This window comes from Monodelphis domestica, chromosome 1 (genome assembly GCF_027887165.1).
Source record: "Monodelphis domestica isolate mMonDom1 chromosome 1, mMonDom1.pri, whole genome shotgun sequence".
NCBI lineage: Eukaryota > Metazoa > Chordata > Mammalia > Didelphimorphia > Didelphidae > Monodelphis > Monodelphis domestica.
The window spans coordinates 192,569,765-192,593,891 of NC_077227.1; the positions used below are offsets into that span (position 1 = coordinate 192,569,765).

Consider the following 24,127-nt stretch of genomic DNA (forward strand, 5'->3'; position numbering starts at 1 on the left):
TAAATTAATATATATCAGTCTTTTAAAGTGATTTCAATATCACAATACAGCAGTAGGAACCAAAGGAAGAGGACTGTTGACTAATAAAAGAATGAAGGCAACAAGTGAGATGAAGATATATTAGGAAAGAAAAGGAAAAGAAAAGAACCAAAAAAAAGAAGAAAGGGAAGAAAAGAATGCAAGGTAAATACAAACTGCATCCAGAAGAGGAAGGAGAGTATCACAGAAAACTAGGTTGTAGTTTTACAAAGGGAAGAAGAAAGAAGGAAGGAAGCAAGGAAGGGGATACCAGAAAAGTTGGCATAGTAGAAATCAGTACAACTATCTCTCCTCCCACAACTACTTAAACAAAGGTCAAGAAGGCATGCCTGGCCAAGTGGCAAACAGGAAATCCAAGGAAAAGAAATTAAACAGTTCATTTTTTTACAGGTCAGATAAGCACAGAGAGATAGCCAGAGGCCTGTAAGAGGGATTCCATCCAAGAAAATATTTGCACAAAGTCTTTAACCAGAGGACCTGAGAATGGGCCTATGATTACATAAGGAGAAAGAATAGAAAGAGCAGTGAGTTAGCAGCTATACAATCCTAATTCTGGAGTAAGGCCACGTAGCCAGTGTAGACTAAGGTTTGAAATTGCAGTTGAATGACAAGACTCAGGTCTAAGCAGTGGCCTTATGGTTCAGTTGGTTGCTGTAATCCACGAACAAGATATTAAATTCAGTTCACAAACTCAGGCTGAGGCCTGGATCTAAGTACCAATGGCAGGGAATGTGAACTCAATGTAGTCTTATAGCTCTGTTGCTTTAGCATAGGAGCAAGGAAAAATTCAGCCTGTATATCTGGAATGGGGAAAAAAGATGAGGAACCATGACAAGAACTGCAAAGAGGGGGGTGATTTCTATATACTGTTGAGTTGACCCATGGGCAGGTTGATGGTTTTAGCTCATGGATAGACTAAGGTCTCCACATAAATAACTAGGTCAGAGAATGATAAAAAAAAGGGTTAGTCTACAACTTTGTTACTTTGAACCTACAAAACCTTCTAACTAACTGACAAAGAGTAGGCCTACAACTATCTACTAGGGGTCTGAAGAACAGAGTTGGAAGAGTGCAGTTATTCTTTCCAATCCCGAAATGAGAATTAGAAACTACAGTCTATTGAAAAGTTGCAGCTCTCAAGCCACCCTTGAAATCCCTGAAAAAGAAAGCATTTAATAACCTGAAAAAGCAGTGACAGGACTCCAAATAATATAGATCACAACCATGTAATTTTTCCATATTACTTACAGAAGTGCACAAAGCCTCATTCTGTCACAAAATCCCAATTTGGGATATAAAAATTAAAAAATGAATATATGAATATATGAATTTTTAAAAGTCATGATAAAGAATTATTATGGAACAAGGATATAAACCAAGAAGAAAAAATAACTACAATTTTTACAAAGGCCCAAAGTGAAACACAGCTTGGCCATGAGGTCAACTAGAATACTTGGAAGAAATGATATAGAAATATTTTGTGATTCTAGATGAAAAAAATGAAAAAAGGAACAGCTTGGTAAAAAAGAGATACAAACTTTATGAAAATTAGAATGGACATATAAATTATTAATATCATGAGAAACAAAAAAATACTAAAGTAAATGACCCACCCAAAGAAGAAAATGTATAAAGATCCTCATAAAAATTAGCTTCAATCAAAGGGGTGGGGAAGTAAACATCATTGGACTTGAAACAAAGACCATAAAAAGAATCTGTATAAGATATTTTTAAAAATTATGAATGAAAGTTCTCAGATATATTAGAACTAGAGGGCAAAGTGAAATTAAGAAGAATCCCTTTATAACATATTAAAGGAAACCTCAAAGTGAAAACTCTCAGGTATGTTCTAACAAATGAAGAACTTCAAAGTTGGAACAGACTACAGAAGATATAAATGTGTAATTGAAAAAGACTATAAAGGATATGAATAATGATTGAGAATTTTCATTTTAAGACAAGTGTCACCTAATGTCCTCAAAAGTCATTAATGGAATTAAATAAAATAGAGGGCCTGAGAGTGGCTTTATTATGTTTTGATTATTTTAAGAGATGAAAAGAAAAGGGGAATGGGATATGTTAGTGAAGAAAAAGAGGAAGGTAAGCAGGAATATTCACTATATCACATAATTGAGATGATTGAGAGGAAGACTATATAGAGAAAGAGGAAGGGAACAGGCAGGACTTGAAGCTCATTTTCATCCAAACTGGTCAAAGAAGGGTAGAAGAGACTTACAGTTTGGTGCAGCAATATTCAATTGAACAGGAAAATAGGTGGGGAAGGGAATGGGAAATAAGAGGAAAGGAAACTTCAGTTATGGCTTGTCTATAACCAAAATAAGTTCTAACCTCCGAGAGTGGATGGTTAGGAGAGGCTTAAAAGTAAAGAGAGAAACTGTTATTGAGATTGGGTTGGGGAGTAAGAGAAGGCCAGGAGGGTGGAATTAATATAATTACATAAATTGTTATTATAAAATTGGTCCCCTCCTGGTTCTGATCACTTTATTTTCTGCATTAATTCATATGGACTTTCCCATATTTCTTGGAATCTGCTTCTTTCATCATATCTTATGAAGATTACATTAGTAGTATTCCACTGAATTCATAATCTTAATTTGTTAGCCATTCCTCAGTTCATCATCAAAAAAGACCTGTTATAATTTTTTTGGGAGATAATTTCCTTTTTCTTTTGACTTCTCTTATCACTGTGTCCAAAGAGTATGCATAGTTTAGTAACTGTGGTGGCATAGTTCCATGTTACTTGCAAAAAATGGTTGAACTAATTCACGGTTCTGCCAACAACACATTAATTTTTGTTTCTCCCTGTTCCTCCAACATCTGCCATTTTCCTTTTTTTTTTTTTATCAGTTTTGCCAAACTGATTTATATGAGATGGAACCTCAGAGTTGTTTTAATTTAAAATTTTCTTTAAATTTTTCTTTTTTAAATTGGATTTTTCTAATAGCTAATAATTGTTATATATAATATATAATAATATAATAATAACAGATAATAAAATTTTAGAGCATTTTTCATATTATTATTTAAAGTTTTGGGTTTTTTCCCCCCTCTGAGGTTTCCTGATGCTATCTCTTGACCATTTACCAATTGGGGAATGGCTCCTTTAAATTATAAATCTGGCTCAGTTCCTATACATTTGAAAAATGAGACTTTTCAGAGAACATTATTGCACGATACTTTTTCTCTACTTATATATTTGCCTTCTTTTAATTTTGCTTGTATTGTGTTTGTGTGACTGATTCTCTGTCTTTTGTTGTGGTCTTGAAGTGTTCCCCCAATCCATAATTTTGAATGGTAATTTCTTTGTCGGTACTTTAATTTGTTTATAACCCAACCCTTTATATCTGTCATGTACTTATTTGGAGCACATGTTGGTATGTGGATAGATGTTCATCATTATCTAGTTTTTGTCAGGCTGTTTTGTAGTTTTCCAAGCATTTTAGAAAATAAAATAGTATATTTTTAATCCAGAGAGTCACTGGGTTTATCAAGCACTAGCCTATTATACCTGTTTTATTTTGCATATTGTATTCTTACTTAATTTATTCTTACTTATTCTAGTGACAGACTGCTCTATTTCTTAACTTGTATCAAACAATTTTGATCGGTACTTTTTTGTAGTTTGTTTGAGATCTAATATTGCTATACTCTTTCTCCTCTCCTTTTTATTTCCCTTGAGATTCTTGTCCTTCTGTGCCTTCAGAGGAATTTATTATGTTTTTCTGGCTCTAAAAAGCTATACTTTAGCAGGTTAATTGGTAGGATATTGAATATATAAATGAATTTTTTCAGCCCACCATGAGTAGTTAATAGTCCTCTGATTATTTATGTCTGTATTTATGCAGAGAGAGTGTTTCTTCAGATTCATATTTGTAAGTGTCTGTATATTAGTTGTTAGAAATTCAAGTATTTTATATACTCTAAAGTTACTCTGAATGAAATTTCTCTCTCTCTTCCTGCTAGGTGTTTTTGGTGATAGAAATAAATAAATGACAATTTGCATGTGGTATATTTCATATCTTACAACTTAGTTGAAGTTACTTTAAATGATTTTGACTGTGTAATATTCTTTAAGATGATTTGATCTGCAAAAATCAATATATATGTATGTACATATATATATATATATAGTGGATGCTTATTCCATCAAGTTCATTTTCTTATTCTTATATATAATGTTTCTTTAAAAAAAACCCTTATTTCAGGTCTCAGAATCAATACTGTATTTTGTTTCCAAGGCAGAAGAGTGGTAAGGGTTAGACAATAGGGGTTAAGTGAGTTGATCAGGGACACAAAGCTGGGAAGTGTCTGAGGCCAAATTTGAATCCAGGACCTTCCATCTTCAGGTCTGGTTTTCAATCTACCGAGTTACCTAGCTGCCACCTATCTAACATATCTAGCATCATATCAAATAGTAAGTAATGGTGATAATAGAATCCTTGTTTTCTCTCTTACTTATTGGAAAGGCTTCTAGTTTACCTCCATTATATATAATGCTGGATTTTCAATTGAGATAGATATTACTTATTATAGTAAAGAAATATATATTTATTCTCATGATTTCTAGTGCTTTTCCCTCCCCAAAAGGAATGGATATTGTATCTTGCCAAAAGCATTTTCTGCATCAATTGATCTAACATGGCCTATTATAATAGTATTTACCCAATATTGAGCCAATGCTGCAGTTTAACTCCAAATTGGTCGTAGTGTATAAATAAGTCAGTAAGTCAGGCAAGCATAATCCAGGCTACTGGGTCAGAGGCAGTGAAGGGAGGCTTTGTGAAGACAATGCAGATCATCTACTAGGCCAAAAGATAGGAGGATAAATATGCCTCTTTACTTTGACACCTGAAATTTGTTTTATCAAGGAAGGGTGACAGCTTGCCAATTATTGTAAAGTAGTGTAGTTTTCTAAATTCTATTGCTATTTCTCGTGGAAGAATTCTTGCAGAAACAAACTCAAAATTCATATTATGCTTTAAAATATTCCTTAATGTATCAATAGTCAATTGTGTTGGAACAAGTTGGCATTTTTTGAAACGTGAATTACAGCAGTACTGGCCATACTTGAATGCTTTCCTTCTGGCTATTTGCAGCATTTTCTTTCTTTTATTCGGAAGCTATAGATTTTGGTAATGAGGTTCTTGGGAATTTTCATTTCAGGGTCTCTTTCAAGAGGTAACCAGTAGATTCTTTTTTTTTTTAAACAATATTTTATTTGGTCATTTCAAAACATTATTCATTGGAGACAAAGATCATTTTCTTTTCTTCCCCCTGCCCCCACCTCTCCCATAGCCAATGCATGATTCCATTGGGTTTCACATGTGTTCTTGATTCAAAACCATTTCCATGTTGTTGGTATTTGCATTAGAGTGTTCATTTAGAGTCTCTCCTCAGACATGTCCCCTTAACCCCTGTAGTCAAGCAGTTGCTTTTCCTCTGTGTTTTTACTCCCACAGTTTGTCCTCTGCTTGTGGATAGTGTTTTTTTCTCCTAGATCTCTGCTGATTGTTCAGGGACACTGCATTGACACTGAAGAAGTCCATTAGGTTCGATTGTACCACAGTGTATCAGTCTCTGTGTACAATGTTTTCCTGGTTCTGCTTCTTTCGCTCTGCATCACATCCTGGAGATTGTTCCAGTCTCCATGGAATTCCTCCACTTTATTATTCCTTTTAGCACAATAGTATTCCATCACCAACATATACCACAATTTGTTCAGCCATTCTCCAATTGAAGGGCATCCCCTCATTTTCCAATTTTTTTTGCCACCACAAAGAGTGCAGCTATGAATATTCTTGTACAAGTCTTTTTCCTTATTATCTCTTTGGGGTACAAACCAGCAGTGCTATGGCTGGATAAAAAGGCAGACAGTCTTTTATTGCCCTTTGGGCATAGTTCCAAACTGCCCTGGATCAATTCACAACTCCACCAGCAATGAATTAATGTCCCTACTTTGCCACATCCCCTCCAGCATTCACCACTTTCCCTTGCTGTCATGTTAGCCAATCTGCTAGGTGTGAGGTGATACCTTAGAATTGTTTTGATTTGCATCTCTCTGATTATCAGAGATTTAGAGCACTTTTTCATGTGCTTAATAATAGTTTTGATTTCTTTATCTGAAAACTGCCTATTCATGTCCCTTGCCCATTTTTCAATTGGAGAATGGCTTGATTTTTTGTACAATTGATTTAGCTCTTTGTAAATTTGAGTAATTAAACCTTTGTCAGAGGTTTTTATGAAGATTGTTTCCCAATTTGTTGCTTCCCTTCTGATTTTAATTACATTGGTTTTGTTTGTACAAAAGCTTTTTAATTTGATGTAGTCAAAATTATTTATTTTACATTTTGTGGCTCTTTCTAAGTCTTCCTTGGTTTTAAAGTCTTTCCCTTCCCAAAGGTCTGACATGTATACTATTCTGTGTTTGCCCAATTTACTTATAGTTTCCTTCTTTATGTTTAAGTCATTCACCCATTTTGAATTTATCTTGGTGTAGGATGCGAGGTGTTGAACCAAACCTAATCTCTCCCATACTGCCTTCCAATTTTCTCAGCAGTTTTTATCGAATAGAGGATTTTTGTCCCAAAAGCTGGGATCTTTGGGTTTATCATATACTGTCTTGCTGAGGTCACTTGCCCCAAGTCTATTCCACTGATTCTCCTTTCTGTCTCTTAGCCAGTACCAAATTGTTTTGATGACCACTGCTTTATAATAGATACCGATATCTATTACTGCAAGGCCCCCTTCCTTTGTATTTTTTTTCAATATTTCCCTGGATATCCTTGATCCTTTGTTCTTCCAAATGAATTTTGTTATGTTTTTTTTCTAAATCAGTAAAGAAATTTTTTGGAAGTTCAATGGGTATTGCACTAAATAGATAAATAAGTTTGGGTAGGATGTTCATTTTTATTATATTGGCTCGTCCTACCCACAAGCAGTTAATGTTTTTCCAATTGCTCAAATTTAGTTTTAGTTGTGTGGAGAGTGTTTTGTAGTTGTGTTCATATAGTTCCTGTGTTTGTCTTGGGAGATAGATTCCAAGGTATTTTATTTTGTCTAAGGTGATTTTGAATGGGATTTCTCTTTCTAGTTCTTGCTGCTGAGCTGTGTTGGAAATATATAGAAATGCTGATGACTTGTGTGGGTTTATTTTGTATCCTGCAACTTTGCTAAAGTTGTTGATTATTTCAATTAGCTTTTTGGTTGAATCTCTAGGATTCTTTAAGTAGACCATCATGTCTACTTGCATGTCTACTGCAAAGAGTGACAACTTGGTCTCCTACTTGTCTATTTTAATGCCTTCAATTTCTTTTTCTACTCTAATTGCTACTGCTAATGTTTCTAGTACAATGTCAAATAATAGACGTGATAATGGGCATCCTTGTTTCACTCCTGATCTTATTGGGAATGCATCTAGTTTATCCCCATTGCAGATGATATTAGCTGATGGTTTTAGATATATACTGTTTATTGTTTTTAGGAACAACCCTTCTATTCCTATGCTTTCTAGTGTTTTTAATAAGAATGGGTGTTGTATTTTATCAAAGGCTTTTTCTGTGTCTATTGAAATAACCATGTGATTTTTGTTGGTTTGCTTGTTGATATGGTCAATTATGTGAATGGTTTTCCTAATATTGAACCAGCCCTGCATCCCTGGTATAAATCCTACTTGATCATGGTGAATGACCATCCTGATCACTTGCTGGAATCTTTTTGCTAGTATCCTATTTAAGATTTTTGCATCTATATTCATTAGGGAGATTGGTCTATAATTTTCTTTCTCTGTTTTTGACTTGCCTGGTTTTGGAATCGGTACCATGTTTGTGTCATAAAAGGAGTTTGGTAGAACTCCCTCTTTGCTTATTATGTCAAATAGTTTGTATAGTATTGGGATTAGGTGTTCTGTGAATGTTTGATAGAATTCACTTGTGAATCCATCAGGCCCTGGGGATTTTTTCTTATGGGATTATTTGAGAATTCTATTTCTTCTTCTGTTAGTCTCGGCAGTTTATATTTTGGTAACCAGTAGATTCTATTTTCATTTTGTTCTCTAGTTATAAGAGACCTTTGTGTCTAGGCTCTGGTTTTAGTCATTGCTTTCAGTAAGCCCAATGATCCTTAAATTCTCTCCTTTATTTGTTTTATACATCATTTATTTTTGCTGTGAAATATCTTAATATCCTTCTATTTTTCAGCCTTTTCTTTCTTTTTACATTGCGTGTTGTCTTATGGAGTCATTAACTTCAATTTGGTTCATTCTAATTTTCATGGTGTTGGCTGTTTTTGTAAGATTTTTGTACTACTTATGCTAAGCTGTTCATTCTCTTTCCAAGTCCTTCCTTCATGTCTCTCATTTATTTCTTAGTTCTTTCCTCTGGTGCTCTCATTTCATTTATAAAATCATTTAAACTCTTCTTTAACTGTTGTTTTATTTCTTCCAAGCATTCCATTTGACTCATGCCCATGCCAAAACCATATTTTTATTTGATGTTTTGAAGACATACCAGAATTATTCTCTTCTGGATTCTTTTCTTGACATACTTGTCAAAATGCCTCTTTATGTTGGGATTATTTTTGTTGTTATTTATGCATGTTTCTATCTGTACTTCTTGAATTGGGGCATTGTTTTAAAGCCTGGTTCTGTACACTTCTGGAAGGAATATCTGGGCCTTGTTTTGTTTATAATTTTATTCTCTTGGGGCTTGTTTTGACATATTAATTGATTCAATCAAACATTTTAGAAAGCAATTTCCAGAACTCTGCTCAGAGTTGCTACACCCTACATATACTCTGATCCCAAAATGCTATAAGACCCAAAGAAATAAAGAAAAAGAAAGGAGACTCATATTACAAAAATATTATAGTAGCTGTTTTAGTTGTAGCAAAGAAATGAAAACTAAGGAGAAAAAAGAAAATAAAGTAGAACGGATGAACAAATTATGCTATATTAACATAATGGAATATTATTGCTTTTTAGGGAAAGGATGGTTTCATAGAAATTTGTAAAGGCTTACTTTTTGCAAATTAAAGTTAGCAAAATCAGCTAGAAGACTTTGTAAAACAGCCGCAATAATGTAAAATCAAATAACTTTGAAAAATATATGATTTCTGATCAATGTAATGACCAGGTACAGGAAGACTGAAAATTCAGCCTGTTGCTGACCTAACAGAATACTGATGGATCCAAGATGTTGGAAAAAAATATTCATTTTCAACCATGGCCATTCAGTTTTCTTTTACTGTACATGTTCATTATAATTTTTTATATTTTTCTCAATGGGAGTTGGGGCAGTGGGAGGAATAAAAACAAATGCTTGTTTAAATAAAGTAAAAAAAAGGTTAAAAAAGAAGGAAGATGGAAAATTAAGGGGAATCAATAAGCTGATCATAACAAGTGAAAATTTGTGATTGAGAAATGAAAATTTTACGAAACAAAATCTTGTCTGTGAGAAATTCAGAACTTAATTTTTTCCTCTTAAAGTAATTATTTTAATATTCTTTAATTTATTAACTTATTTATTTAACTTATTAGAAAGTGATCAGTTATAGGAATCTATCACAATGTCCATCCTGTATAAGGAAAAAAGGAGAAAACATTGTTTTACTCAATTACAGATTTCCCATCATAACCTCTTTCTTACCTGAGGAAGATTCCAGTCTGTCCAATTTACTAATCAACCAATCAAGGTTATTGGAGAACTGAGCACAGTTATTTCTGTTACCACGAATGAGGGCAGCTGAAAACAAGATGAAATTTAGTCATGTAGATAAGAAAGCACCAGTAATAGCAGACCTGTGAATCTGCTGAATAAATATCTTTAAGAAGATTCTTTGATATTCAAATTGGAGAATTGACTCCAAAACTTAGTGTGCAACCTGAGGCAAATAACATCCCATATCTAAGCCTGTATATTCATTTGTACTATTGACCTCCCAGAATAGTCTCAAGGAAAGTGCTTAATAAACTTTAAAAAGCTACAGTATTATATTATTTTACAAAGTGAACATTGCAAAAGGTTTATATGTCACTTTTCATATGATTACAAAGTTGTGATTTGAACTGTTTCTTGCTTCCTGTTTCTCTTTTAATTGGCTGGGGAATCTGTGAAGTAGTGTTAATGAAGTCGGTTTCATTCCTAAGTGTTAAGCTAAGGACGAGGCATTGCTATAAAGAAGGAATATATAACTACCTCCATAGAACAGTTGTGAAGACTGATGGTCCAAGGCTGGCAAAATGATGAGCCTGAGAATAATTTGGGACTTCATTCCACCTGGTAACATAAGTTATGCACTTGTGGAAGAATGGTAAGCATGCCTTAAAGTCTGTGTCCTGATGAAGTACAGCTGGCTCCAAATTAAGATCTCATATACATTTCTAAGTCAGAGAACTAATCAGTCAATCATTCAACAAATATTTTATTGAATCCAAGTCCTATTTACTCCTGACCATCCAGGAAGAACAAACAGGCCTATTTCTTTGTGTTCTAACTCATACAAACAGAGCATAGGCTCTCAGAGTAACCTCAAAATGGGAGTTAGTCAGCTTGGTTTTCATTAAAAGAAGCTAGCCTTGATTCAGGGTACTACCAATGGGCTTTCCCGAAGAAAATAGACTATGCCAGCTGCCTTAAAATTTCTCCTCAAATCCTCTGCCCTCCACAATTTGATTATCATGAACCTTTGAATTTGTAATGAATGTTGGATATTTGCTATAGAAACAAACACCATACCACAAATTCAGTCTTTGACTATAACTACTAGCAAGAAGGAAAAAAAAGGAGTTGGTACATGTTGAAGTCCATGTTTGTAATTAACCCTCGTTCTCACTAATCTCTGTACAGTGCTTAAAGTTTGCCAAATTCTTCACATTAATAAAACCATAAACCAGGACCAGAAACTATTTCAGGAAATTATTATCATCCACATTTTACAGATGAACAAACTGATTTTCAAAGGACCAAGTAAATTATTCATGGTCATATGGCTAGTAAACAGAAGAGCCATTTTTATGCAGGTCATTTCATCTTTACTTCAGTGTTCTTTCTATTAATGGAACAATAACATCAGCAAAACAGCAGAAAATATGATTGGCTACAATGTAGAAAATGAAAAGGTACTGTTTCAAGTTTTTTAAAACTGTAATTGTTTTTGGAATGAGCTCACTTGAAGGAATCATAGTGTTAACACTTGAAAAGAATTTGCAGATTTTGTCCAAACAACTTGAGAAATTGATTAAGTGCTTTGTTCTATCCAGGCAATATCCAGTTAGTTGCAGAAATGAGACCAGAACAGAGATATCTAGACTTTCAGTCCAGGGCTCTATTATACTACACTGCTTTACCTTGAAGATGCCTTGAAGATAAATAATAAGTTCCTGAATTTCAGTTATTCAATATTATTCATAACTCGGTATAAAAATAATGAGTTGAATCTCAAGCTTGCTAAGTAACCTTTCCAACTGCAGTTGGGAACTTGGGAACTGGGGAGTTTTAATTTTTCACTGTATTTTGAATACCTTCTGACTGAAGAAATTTCCTGTGTACTCACCTAGTAATTGGTAGAGGAGGTTCAGAATTTCTTTCCAAGCAGTGCCACTTTCTTCCCTTGCAAACCCAGTAAAATGTGCTACACTGTTGTAGACATTTAAACGATCAATACAATTTAAGACAAGAGCCAACATTCCCTAAAAAAGATGTGGGGGAAAGGAAAAATTCCAGCTTAGAAAAATCATATCCTTTCTTCTTGACAGTTTTCCTTCAAACACTTCAAATTGTAAAGCTGATATGGCTGATATGCAAATAGGTCTCTATTGTGGGTATATATTTTTCTTTAAAAATATGCATTTCTCTGCATCAGAAACTTAAATAGCATACATTTGGGGGATGAGTCAACAATCTCTCTTGATTTATTTGTCCTCCTGTATTAAGCTCAATCCAAGGACATACTGAAGAAGGAGTGTGAATGAATTTTACAAAAGCTTGTTTTCCAATTGGTGTGAAATGGATCTGACTCGCTTAGAAAGTGTTGGATACAGTACTTTGAAATTTTAAAAAGTGAATAGATTCAAGCAATTTCACTGAAACACAGCAAAAGGACATCTCTGATTCCTGTAAATAAAAGGGCTAATTTGAAAAAAAGTAGACCAAAAAAAAAGATTTTTTTCAGATATTTTCTACTACATGTAAAACTGCCAGATACTACATTTATTCCCATGTATTAGATAAACACAACAAATATATGCCTCAGCAACCAATATGACATACAAAATTCCCCTTTCTCCCTTGCTCTGGTATTACTTTGGGAGTAAGAAGATGAGAAGGAATTATCCCAAAATTCAGTGCTACAGAAGTACTCAGCTGCTGCTAATTTTGAAAAGAGAGGTCCATTATAAAAAAGATTTTGTATAGTACTAAAGCATTAAATACAATATTATTTGTATCTTGGTTTAAAGAAAAGGATCAATATTATTGGAAATGCCAAGTAAACTGAATTGTGAAAATCCTTGTGATATGATTTTGTCTTTTCTCTCTACTATTTTCAACTCTCCTCATAATATACAATATAAATCTGAACAACAATTTAGTGAATATATATTGGGTACAAAGCACAAAGATAATCTAAAACTTTTAAAACTCACCTCTTCTTTAAACAGATTTTGCCTATTTTTGAGTGACCGGAGTTTGTTTTGTTTATCTTCATGTTGCATCTCTTCCTCTGGAGGCTGAAAATAAGTGATCAGATCTTTCAAGGTCTGAAGGACTTCTTCTATTGGCAGAGTGATGGGTGCAGCAGTTCGGTTGTTTCCACTAAGAAAACATGAATTCAGCATGATTTAGGGGATAGTCATAAAAGAATGAAGCTAATCAGTATCTTCAATAACCTAAAAAAATCTTCTATGTGTGATACCTTCCACGGGACAAAGACAATCACTAGTTTCAGGGTTCTTAGTAGGCCTCTGACTAATCAAAACATTTTAGTTTGGGAACCAAAGGCACACCAGAAATACTCACATTTGGTTTGGAGGATACATTACCCTACCTGTGTAAACTATAATCAATATTTCTAATAAACAATAATACATCTGTGATTTTTCAGGGCCTTGTGTTCAGTAATTGCTTAATAATTTTTTAATAACTACCTTAGTACATTATTAAAAATTACTTTCCACTAAGGGATTAAGGTAAAAATCACTTTTCAGAGAAACCATGTCATTAACCCTTGAAATACTTTAATTTTACAGAAATAAATCTAAATTTTTTAATAACAAGCTTATAATTTTTTTCTTTCAATTTTAATAATCTCTCCTTTGATTTTCAGGATTTCCATTTTATATTTAATTAGGGATTTTTAATTTGTTCTTTTTCTAATTAAAAAAATTATCTACTTCATTGATCTGCTCTTTTTATTGAAGTACTCATTTAGAGATATTTTATTCTTTGACCTACTGATTCTTTAGGAGTAGATTAGTCTCCAACTAGTTTTTAATCTATACTTCTACAGTTATTAAATGTAATTTGATTGCATTATGGTCTGAAAAGGGTACATTTAATATTTGTGCTTTACTGCATTTTGTTGTGAGGATTTAAAACTCTAATAAATGGTTGGTGTTTGTGAAAGTGGCATATACAGATGAGAAAATAAAATGCTCCTATCTATTTTCATTTACTTTTATCCAGAACTCTATCATATGTAATTTTTCTAAGACTCTATGCATCTCTGCGACTTCTTGTATATCTCATAGTCAAATTTACCTAGGTCAGATGGGGGAAAGTTGAGGTATCCTACCAGTATAATTTTACTGTCTATTTACTCCTATAATTAATTTAAATTTTCCTTTAAGAATTTTGATGCAACACCATTTGGTATACATATGTTAAGTAATTACATTAATTTGTTGTCTATAGTACCTTTCAGCAAGATGCAGTTTCTTTCCTTATCTCTTTCAATTAGATCTATTTTTGCTTTTGCTTCATCCAAGATCATGGTGGCTACCTCTGCCTTTTTTATAATCATCATAGATTCTGCTCCTGCTCCTTATTTTAACACTGTTTCAAGCCTTTTTTTCTTTCTTTTTTGTAAATAACATATTATTGGATTCTGGTTTCTAATCCATTCTGCCATCTGCTTCTATTTTATGGGTGAGCTTATTCCATTTAACATTCATAGTTATGCTTACTAAATGTGCATTTCCTTCCACCTTATTTTCTTCTGATTATCCTTCTTTCTTTTTATCCTGTCTCTCCTTAGAGTCTGTTTTGCTTCAATCACTACTTTCTTTTATCAGCCCTCTCTTTTGTAACTTCCTCTTACCATTTCTTATCTCTTTCCCCTCCAACTTCCCTGCTGGGTAAGACAGATATCTATTGCTAATTGCATATATACATTCATGTATATATATATGTATATATATATATATGTATATGTATAGATATATAGATTTATTCTCTCTTACCATTTCCCTTCAACTGCAATAGCTCTTCCTTGAAGGCCTTTTTTATGGGAGAGAATTTCCCCCATTCTTCCTCTCCATTCCTCCTGATTCCAGGACATTTCTCTTTCTTGCCTATTAATTATTGTTTATATCCTCCCAACATAATTGACTCACTTCTGCATCCTCCTTTTTTGTAGAATCTTTCTAACTGCCCTAATAATGATAAATTCTGTGCTTGCTTTGATAGCCCATATACAAAAATTATAATGATAAATTCTTATAAGATAAATTCATGATCTTCCTGTATAGAAAGTCTATAGTCTAACTTAAGTCTCTTACGATATCACTTTCAAGTTTACCTTTTTGTGCTTCTCTTGAGTTTTCTATTGAGAAATCAAGTTTTATTTTTAGCTAAGGTCTTTTAATAACAAATGCTTGAAAGTCTTCTATTTCATTAATATCCATTTTCCCCTTGAAGGGTTATATTAGGTTTTGCTAAACAGGTCATTCATGGTTATAATCCCAGTTCTTTTGACTGTGGTAGCTGCTTAAACTTTGTGTGATTCTGACTGTGGTTCCACAATATTTGAAAGGTTTCTTTCTTGCTGATTCTTTTCTCTTTGACATGGGAGCTTTGGAATTTGGGTATAACATTCCTAGGAATTTTTATTTTGGGATCTCTTTCAGGTGGTGATTTGTGGATTCTTTTAGTTTCTATTTTTATCTTTGTAGGAATTTGGAACTGTTTTCCTTGATAATTCCTTGAAATATGATGCTTTACCACATTCTTTGTGGTGGCAAAAAATTTGGAAAATGAGGGGATGCCCTTTGATTGGGGAATGGTTGAACAAATTGTGGTATCTGTTGGTGATGGAATACTATTGTGCTAAAAGAAATAATGAACTAGAGGAATTCCGTGTGAACTGGAACAACCTCCAGGAATTGATGCAGAATGAAAGGAGCAGAACTAGAAGAACATTCTACACAGAGACTGATACACTGTGGCACAATCAAATGTAATGGACTACTAGCAGCAATGAAATGATACAGGACAATTCTGAGGGACTTATGAGAAAGAACACTATCCACATCCAGAGGAAGAACTGTAGGAGTAGGAATACAGAAAAAAAAAACTGCTTGATCACATGGGTTGATGGGAATATGGTTGGAGATATAGACTCTAAGCGATCACTCTAATGCAAGTATTAATAAAGTGGAAATATATCTTGATCAATGACACAAGTAAAACCCAATTTAATTGCTCATTGGCTACAGGGAGTTGGAGGGGAAAGAAGACGGGAGGGAAAGAACATGAAACATATAACCATGGAAAAATATTCTAAATTAATTAAATAAAAATTTTCAAATAAAAATGAAATATGATGCTTTGACTTTTTCTTTAATAATAGCTTTCAGATAGGCCAGTAACTATTTAGTTACCTCTCCTCAATCTATTTTCCAAGTCAGTTGTTTTTCCATTGACATATTTCACACGTTTTTCTATTTTTTCATTCTTTTGACTTTGTTTTTTTTATTCTTGACATTTCATTGAGTCATTAACCTCCACTTGCCCAATACTAATTTTTAAAGAATTATTTTCTTCAGTAAGCTTTTGTATTTCTTTTTCCAAATTATTTTGATTAGTGAAATTTATATCCCTTTTCCCATTTGGTTAATTCTTTTATTTTTAAGATGTTATTTTCTTTAGTATTTTTGTTCCTCTTTTTCCAATCTGTTAATTGTCTTTTCATAATATTATTCCTTTGCTTTATTTTTTTCTATTTTTTCTTCTGCCATCCTTATGTGAGTTAAAAATAATTTTTTAGGTCTTTCAGGAAATCTTATTTGGGTTATGTCCTATTCACCTTTCCCCCCTTTGTTTGCTTATATCTGTTTTGAATTCATTGTCTTCTTCTGAGTTTCTGTCTTGATATTTCCTGTCACTATAACTTTTCAGAGTTAGTTTATTTTTGTTGTTTATTTTCCCATCTTATTTCTTCATTTGGAACTTTATGTTAATGTTGGGCTCTGTTCCAGGTGTGAGGGGGTAGGGACTCTGTTTCAAGCTTCAGGATTTTATACACTATCATTTTCAGAGTGAGTTCTGGGTGGAAGTTTTCAGTTCTCTTAAAGCATGTATACTGCTTTCCGAGTATGCACTCTGGTCCTGAAGGGTCTGTGATTCCTTGGGATTGCAATGGATAATGCTTCTAAAGGCTCATCCTTGCTTGGAACTAGAAACCATACTCTTCCCTCAGGGTTCCTGATGCTTTGGGGAAGGAAGTATCCCTCAAGGCCTCTACTCTCTTTTGCCTCATCTATGCCCCTGAACTATGATCCAAAAGTGGGTATATGCAATGAGATGCCACACAGAACCTGATTCTGCCTGCATCCAGTGCTAGCAAAGGTGTATCCCATAATCTCTTTCTGACCAGTTACCATGTCCTCTTACTACCTTCTTGCCTGAGAGGTCCCAAATAGGCTTCTTGTACCCAAACCATCTAATCCCATGACTAGTGATTCATCTACCTGAACTCCAAACTAGCCTCCTCTCCCTTGTCACAGATCTCCTTTCCAGTCTCCTATATTATCTTTGACCAAAAAATACCATTCTGATCTTTTTTTTTGGCTCTGTTACTCCAAAATTTGATTTTTGGTGTTATTTTACAATTGTTTGGAGAAGAATGTTGGGAGAGCTCAGTTAAGAGCCTTCTCTACTCTGCCATCTTAGTTCCACATCCTATAAAAATTTCAAACCACACTGTTTTCTCCTTGAAACATAAGTATAAATATCTTCTTTTGTTCATTTCTTCACGTTTTTTACAAACCTCATTGTAATGTGGAGATCATCTTGAGATTTTAGAGTTCTTAACAATGAAGCCAAATTCTAGAATCTTTCTAATTATAGAAGCTTCAAGTAGATTGAAATACAGCCTACCTAGGTAACAGAAGTCTGAATGTAGAGTTATTTAGACCACTGCCAAGTCCTTAAGACCTCAAAAAGACACAGAAGGGATGACTCCTATATATCAGAGTATAGAGGTACTTACATTGAGAATATCACAAATCATTAAAGAATCAAATAAATCTTTCTACACATTCTGAAACTAATTATTTCAATATTAAGGCCACAAATCTCAAAATCTAGCAAAGAATTGACTTCTCTAAACAACACTTTTTGTTTTGTTTTTAAAATGGACATATTTGCAAATAGCAAAGTTAACAATTTTGATTTTGATTTTCTTTCCCTTCCCTTAACTACTTTCAGGTGGCGGTACTAGTAATATGCCAGGGGAACACAGATTATTTAAAGAAAAAGAGAAAAATGATTCAAGGATTTACTCATTGTAAGACCAAGAAGTCACTTAATTTCTCTGAGGCTCATGTACTCATCTGTAAAAAAAAAGTTTGGAGTAAATGACCTATGAGGTTGCATTCAATTTTAAAAATATGATTCTTTAATCTCTAATATGTCTTCAATCTCTCAATTCTTTAAAATATTACAGTTGAATTTGAACTAACTCTGAATGTAGTAATGTCTTCTCATCCATTTTATCCAGACCCCATCAAACATTATTTTGTTTGTTTGTGTGTGTGTGTGTGTGTGTGTGTGTGTGTATGTGCATGTGTTAACAGCTGAGTCAATGTCCTGTTGACCAACAGAGAGCTTCTAAGGTCTTCAGATGAACCTTTATGGAAAGGACTAAGAGGAGAATAGGAGGCTAAAGCCTTCTCATCCATGGGGCTGAAATGAGCTCCTATCAAGAGTGACTTAATATGGCAGAGCCAAGATGGTGGAATAGAAGGAGCAGAAGTTCAGACCTCTGAATACACTTCCTTACCAATCACAAAATGAATGCTCCTAGGGAACTGAAAATCAAACCTAACAACAAGACAGAGTCAAGGAACCCTCCTGCTGGACTCAATTCAAAAGGTATGCCCCCCAACCTCCAAGCCTGAATCCAAGAACACTTGGGTTTAAGGGGAAGGCAGAAGGAAGGTCTCAGGACCCCTCCCCCCACCCACCTAGAGTGCTGAGTGTGCAGTGGCAGCGGGAACCTCTGGGTGGGCAAAGGCACTGGTCTGGAGGGTGTACCTTGCAGGCAGGGCTGTGGTAAGCACAGAATGTTGAACACAGATGGTGGGGAAGGAGCTGGAGAGGGAGCATAGAGCTGGCAGCCTGGCCAGAACTGTAGAGATCCACCATATTGCTCCAGCCTTCCAGGAGGTTTTGGCCCCAGAGCACACCCAGCCCAACCCAGCTGAACTTAATCCTATCAAAAGTCTTCAGAACTCAGGGAAACCCAGGATCCACACCCCTCCCTCATTGGCTGCTGGACTTAAATCCAATCAAAAGCCTCCAGAGGACAGGGAAGCTCAAACCCCAACAACCCTCCCCCACAGACTACACTGAGTATCTTTTATCAAAGCTCCAAGAGGGGAGACTGACAGGAGGCCCCAAAACCAAAAAAAAAAATGAGAGGAGCAAGAGCACAGACAAATATGGGGAGCAAATAATGGGTGAATATGAGCAAACAACAGAAAAAGAAGAAAGAAATTACAATAGACAGCTTCTATACAGTGAACGGAAGAGAGGGGGAGGGATCAGCAAAGATAAATTAGAAATCCCAGCGAATTGGATACAGGCTTTGGAAGAACCCAAAATACAATTCAAAACACAATTAAGAGAGGCTGAAAACAATTGGGAAAAGAACTTAAAAACTAAGATGAGTCATCTGGAAACAGGCACTTTAACTAAAACGAGCAAATAGTGTCTTAAAAGCCAAAATAAACCAGCTAGAAAATGAGGCAAAGGAGATAAAAGAAGAGGAAAAGAGGATGAAAGATGGCCTCCATAGAAAGTCTGACCAGAAAGAGAAGGATGACCAAAAAGCCAGAGATGAAATCCAGTCTTTAAGAACCAGAATACAACAACTGGAATTAAGTGACCTCACAAGGCAGCAAGACACTATAAAACAAAACCAAAAGAATGAAAAAATTGAGGAAAATATGAAGCATCTCATTCACAACACAGAGGATTTAGAAAATCACTTGGGGAGAGACAATTTAAGAATCATTGGTCTAGCAGAAGACCATGACAAAAGAAAAAGCCTGGACAAATTACTACAGGAAATTATTCAGGAAAACTGCCCCAAAATTCTGGAACAAGAGGGAAAAGTAGAGAATGAGAGAATGCACCGATCATCTCCTGTTCTTAATCCCCAACTGACAACACCCAGAAATGTTATAGCCAAACTCAAGAACTATCCAGTCCTAAGAAAAGATATTACAAGCTGCCCAGAAGAAGTCATTCAGATACCATGGAACCACAGTGAGGATAATGCAAGATCTGTCTGCATCCACACTGAAAGACCAAAAGGCATGGAATATGATATTCCAGAAAGCAAGGGAACTAGATCTACAACCAAGAATCAACTACCCAGCAAAACTGACTATATTGTTATAGAGGAAAGTATGGTCATTCAACAAAATAGAAGAATTCCAAGAATTTGTAAAGAAAAGACCAGACCTGAACAGAAAATTCAATGCCCAAGCACAGAACTCAAGAGAATAATCTAAAGGTAATTAAAAAAAAAGAAAAAACAAAACAAAACAAACAACCCTCCCTCCTTTTTAAAGAGATTCAATAAGTTAAAATGTTATATATATCCCTATAAGAAAAGAGGCCATTGGTAACTCTTAAAAACTGTTGTTATCACCTGGGCAGCTTGAAGAATTATACTTAGAGGGAACAGTGAAAACTGTATAGGATGAAAGGACAAGCCATAAAAAGGTATACAGATATATGAATGCAGAAATACAAATACATATACATGTGTATATATCTATCTATCTATCTATATATATATGCAACTAGAGCTAAAAAAGAGGTTAATGGTAAAAGAAATAGGAAAATAAATAAATGCGGGGTTAATTTATGTGTCACAAAGAAGCTCATGGTGGGAGGGGGAGAATATCAATACACAGGAAGGGTAAAGGGGTTGGAGATAGGAAATACTCAACTCTTATGTGCTTCAAAATTGATCCAAAGAGGGAAGAAAAATCCAATCCACTGGGGCAGAGAATAGATTTGCACCCTACAGGGGAGTAGAAGGGTAACAAATGGAATAGTGGGGAGTGAAACAGTACAAGGGAGGAAGAGGGTAGGGGAATACTTTTAGAAAGACTACAGGGAAAATAATGGGGGGAATAAGAAAGGAGGGAGGTAGAAAGGGAAGTAAAATAAGGGTGGGAACTGAGGGGACTGATTAAAAACAAACATTGGTGTAGAAGGAAATAGTGAAAGAAGAAAAGTCAGGACCAGGAGTAGAAATCATAATGCTAGGAAATACACAGCTAGTAATCATAACTCTGAATTTGAATGGAATGAACTCACCCATAAAACGCAAGCGAATAGCAGAGTGGATTAGAATCCAAAACCCTACCATATGCTGTCTACAAGAAACACACATGAGGAAGGTAGATACACCTAGGGTGAAAGTAAGAGGATGGAGCCAAATCTATTGGGCAACAACTGATAAAAAGAAGGCAGAAGCCTCAATCATGATATCTTACAAAGCCAAAGTAAAACTAACTCTAGTTAAAAGAGATAGGGAAGGTAATTGCATCCTGATAAAAGACAGTATAGACAATGAGGAAATATCAGTACTCAACATGTATGCACCAAATGGCATAGCATCAAAATTTCTAAAGGAGAAACTAGTAGAGCTCAAGGATGGAATAGATAGAAAAACTATACTAGTGGGAGATGTGAACCTTCCTCTATCCAAACTAAATAAATCAAACCAAAAATAAATAAGAAAGAGGTAAGAAAAGTGAATGAAATCTTAGAAAAATTAGAGTTAGTAGACATGTGGAGAAAAATAAATAGGGATAAAAAAGAATATACCTTCTTTTCAACAGCACATGGTATATTCACAAAAATTGACTATGTATTAGGGCATAAAAACATTGCAAACAAGTGCAAAAGAGCAGAAATAATAAATGCAACCTTTTCAGATTACAATACAATGAAAATAATTAGTAAGGGTACATGGAGAGGTAAATCAAAAATTAATTGGAAATTAAACAATACAATTCTCTTCTGAACAAATCATAGAAACAATTAATAACTTCATTGAAGAAAATGACAATGATGAGACATCCTTTCAAAACCAATGGGATGCAGCCAAAGCAGTACTCAGGGGGAAATTTATATCCTTGAGTTCATATATTAACAAATTAAGAAGGGCAGAGGTCAATGAATTGGGCATGGAAATTTAAAAAAAAAACTAGAAAAGGAATAAATAAAAAATCCTCAAATGAAGACTAAATTAGAGATTATAAAAATCAAAGGAGAAATTAATAAAATTGAAACTCAAAGAATTATTGATTTAATAAATAAGACTAGAAGCTTGTACTTTGAAAAAACAAATAAAATAGAGAAAGTACTAGTCAGTCTAATTTAAAAAAAGGAAAAAAGAAAAGCAAATTGACAGTATCCAAGATGAAAAGGGAGACCTCACCTCTAATGAAGAGGAAATTAAGGCAATCATTAAAAACTACTATACCCAATTATATGGCAACAAATATGGCAATCTAGTCAATATGGATGAATACTTATGAAAATATAAATTACCTAGACTAATGAAGGAGGAAATAAATTACCTAGGCAATCCCATATCAGAAAAAAGAAATTGAACAAGCCATCAAAGAACTCCCTAAGAAAAAATCCCCAGGTCCAGATGGATTCACAAATGAATTCTATCAAACATTCAAAGAACAACTAATCCCAATATTATACAAACTATTTGACAGAATAAGCAAAGAAGGAGTTCTACTAAATTTATTTTATGACACAAACATGGTACTGATCCCAAAGCCAGGCAGGTCAAAAACAGAGAAAGAAAACTATAGACCAATATCCTCAGTGAATACAGATGCAAAAATCTTAAATAGGATACAAGCAAAAAGACTCCAGCAAGTCATCACAAGGCTTATTTACTATGCCCAGGTAGGATTCATACCAGGAATGCAAGGATGGTTCAATATTAGGAAAACCATCCACATAATTGACCATATTAACAAGCAAACCGACAAAAATCACAAGATTATCTCAATAGATGCAGAAAAAGCCTTTGATAAAATACAACACCCATTCCTACTGAAAACACTAGAAAGTTTAGGAATAGAAGGACCTTTCCAAAAATATTAAACAGTATATATCTAAAACCATCAGTAAACATCATCTGTAATGGAAATAAACTAGAAGCCTTCCCAATAAGATCAGGAGTGAAACAAGGATGCCCATTATCACCTCTATTATTTAACATTGTACTAGAAACACTAGCAGTAGCAATTAGAGAAGAGAAAGAAATTGAAGATATTAAAATTGGCAGTAAGGAGATCAAGCTATCACTCTTTGTGGATGATATGATGGTCTACTTAAAGAATCCTAGAGAATCAACCAAAAAGCTAGTCGAAACAATCAACAATTTTAGCACAGTTGTTGCAGGATACAAAATAAACGCGTATAAGTCATCAGCATTTCTATATATCTCCAACCCATTTCAGGAGCAAGAATTAGAAAGAGAAATTCCATTTAAAATCACCTTATACAATTTAAAATACTTAGGAATCTATCTGCCGAGACAAACACAGGAACTATATGAACACACCTACAAAACACTCTCCACACAACTGAAACTAGATCTAAACAATTGGAAAAACATTGACTGCTCATGGGTGGGACGAGCTAACATAATAAAAATGACACTCCTACCCAAATTAATTTACTTACTTAGTGTCATACCCATTGAACTTTTTTTTTTACTGAATTAGAAAAAAAACCATAACAAATTTCATTTGGTAGAACAAACGATCAAGGATATCCAGGGATATCATGAAAAAAAATGCAAAGAAAGGAGGACTTGCAGTCCCAGATCTCAAGCTATACTATAAAGCAGTGGTTATCAAAACAATTTGGTACTGTCTAAGAGATAGAAAGGAGGATCAATGGAATAGACTTGGGGTAAATGACCTCAGGAAGATAGTCTATGACAAAACTGCTGGGAAAATTGGAAGACAGTATGGGAGAGATTAGGTTTGGATTAATATCTCACATCCTAAACCAAGATAAACTCAGAATGGATGAATGACCTGAAAATAAAGAAGGAAACTATAAGCAAATTAGGAGAACACAGAATAGTATACTTGTCAGATCTTTGGAAAAGTAAAGACTTTAAAACCAAGGAAGAGCTGAAAAAAATCACAAAATGTAAAATCAATAATTTTGACTACATCAAATTAAAAAGGTTTTGTACAAACACAACTAATACCTCCAAAATTAGAAGGGAAGCAACAAATTGGGAAACAATCTTCATTACAAAAACCTCTGACAAATGTCTAATTACTCAAATTTATAAAGAGCTAAACCAGTTGTATAAAAAATCAAGCCATTCTCTAATTGTTAATTGGGCAAGGGACATGAATAGGCAATTTTGGGTTAAAGAAATAGAAACTATTAATAAGCACATGAAAAAGTGTTCCAAATCTTTTATAATCAGAGAAATGCAAATCAAAACAACTATGAGGTATCACCTCACACCTACTAGATTGGCTAACATGACAGCAAAG

The 24,127-nt window shown here is 34.2% G+C and overlaps 1 protein-coding gene across 2 annotated transcripts in view; it reads right to left on the reverse strand.

The window, feature by feature from the left end:
• The window catches only part of RYR3 (ryanodine receptor 3), a 793,997-nt gene that overhangs the window by 403,553 nt on the left and 366,317 nt on the right, over positions 1 to 24,127 (reverse strand). For both annotated transcript variants that reach the window (XM_056810219.1, XM_056810218.1), the window contains exons 13-15: positions 12,698 to 12,866; positions 11,608 to 11,743; positions 9,702 to 9,797 (exon numbers count right to left, since the gene is read on the reverse strand). In XM_056810219.1, the coding sequence (XP_056666197.1) occupies positions 9,702 to 9,797; positions 11,608 to 11,743; positions 12,698 to 12,866 (401 nt within the window). The remainder of the gene's footprint in view (positions 1 to 9,701; positions 9,798 to 11,607; positions 11,744 to 12,697; positions 12,867 to 24,127) is intronic.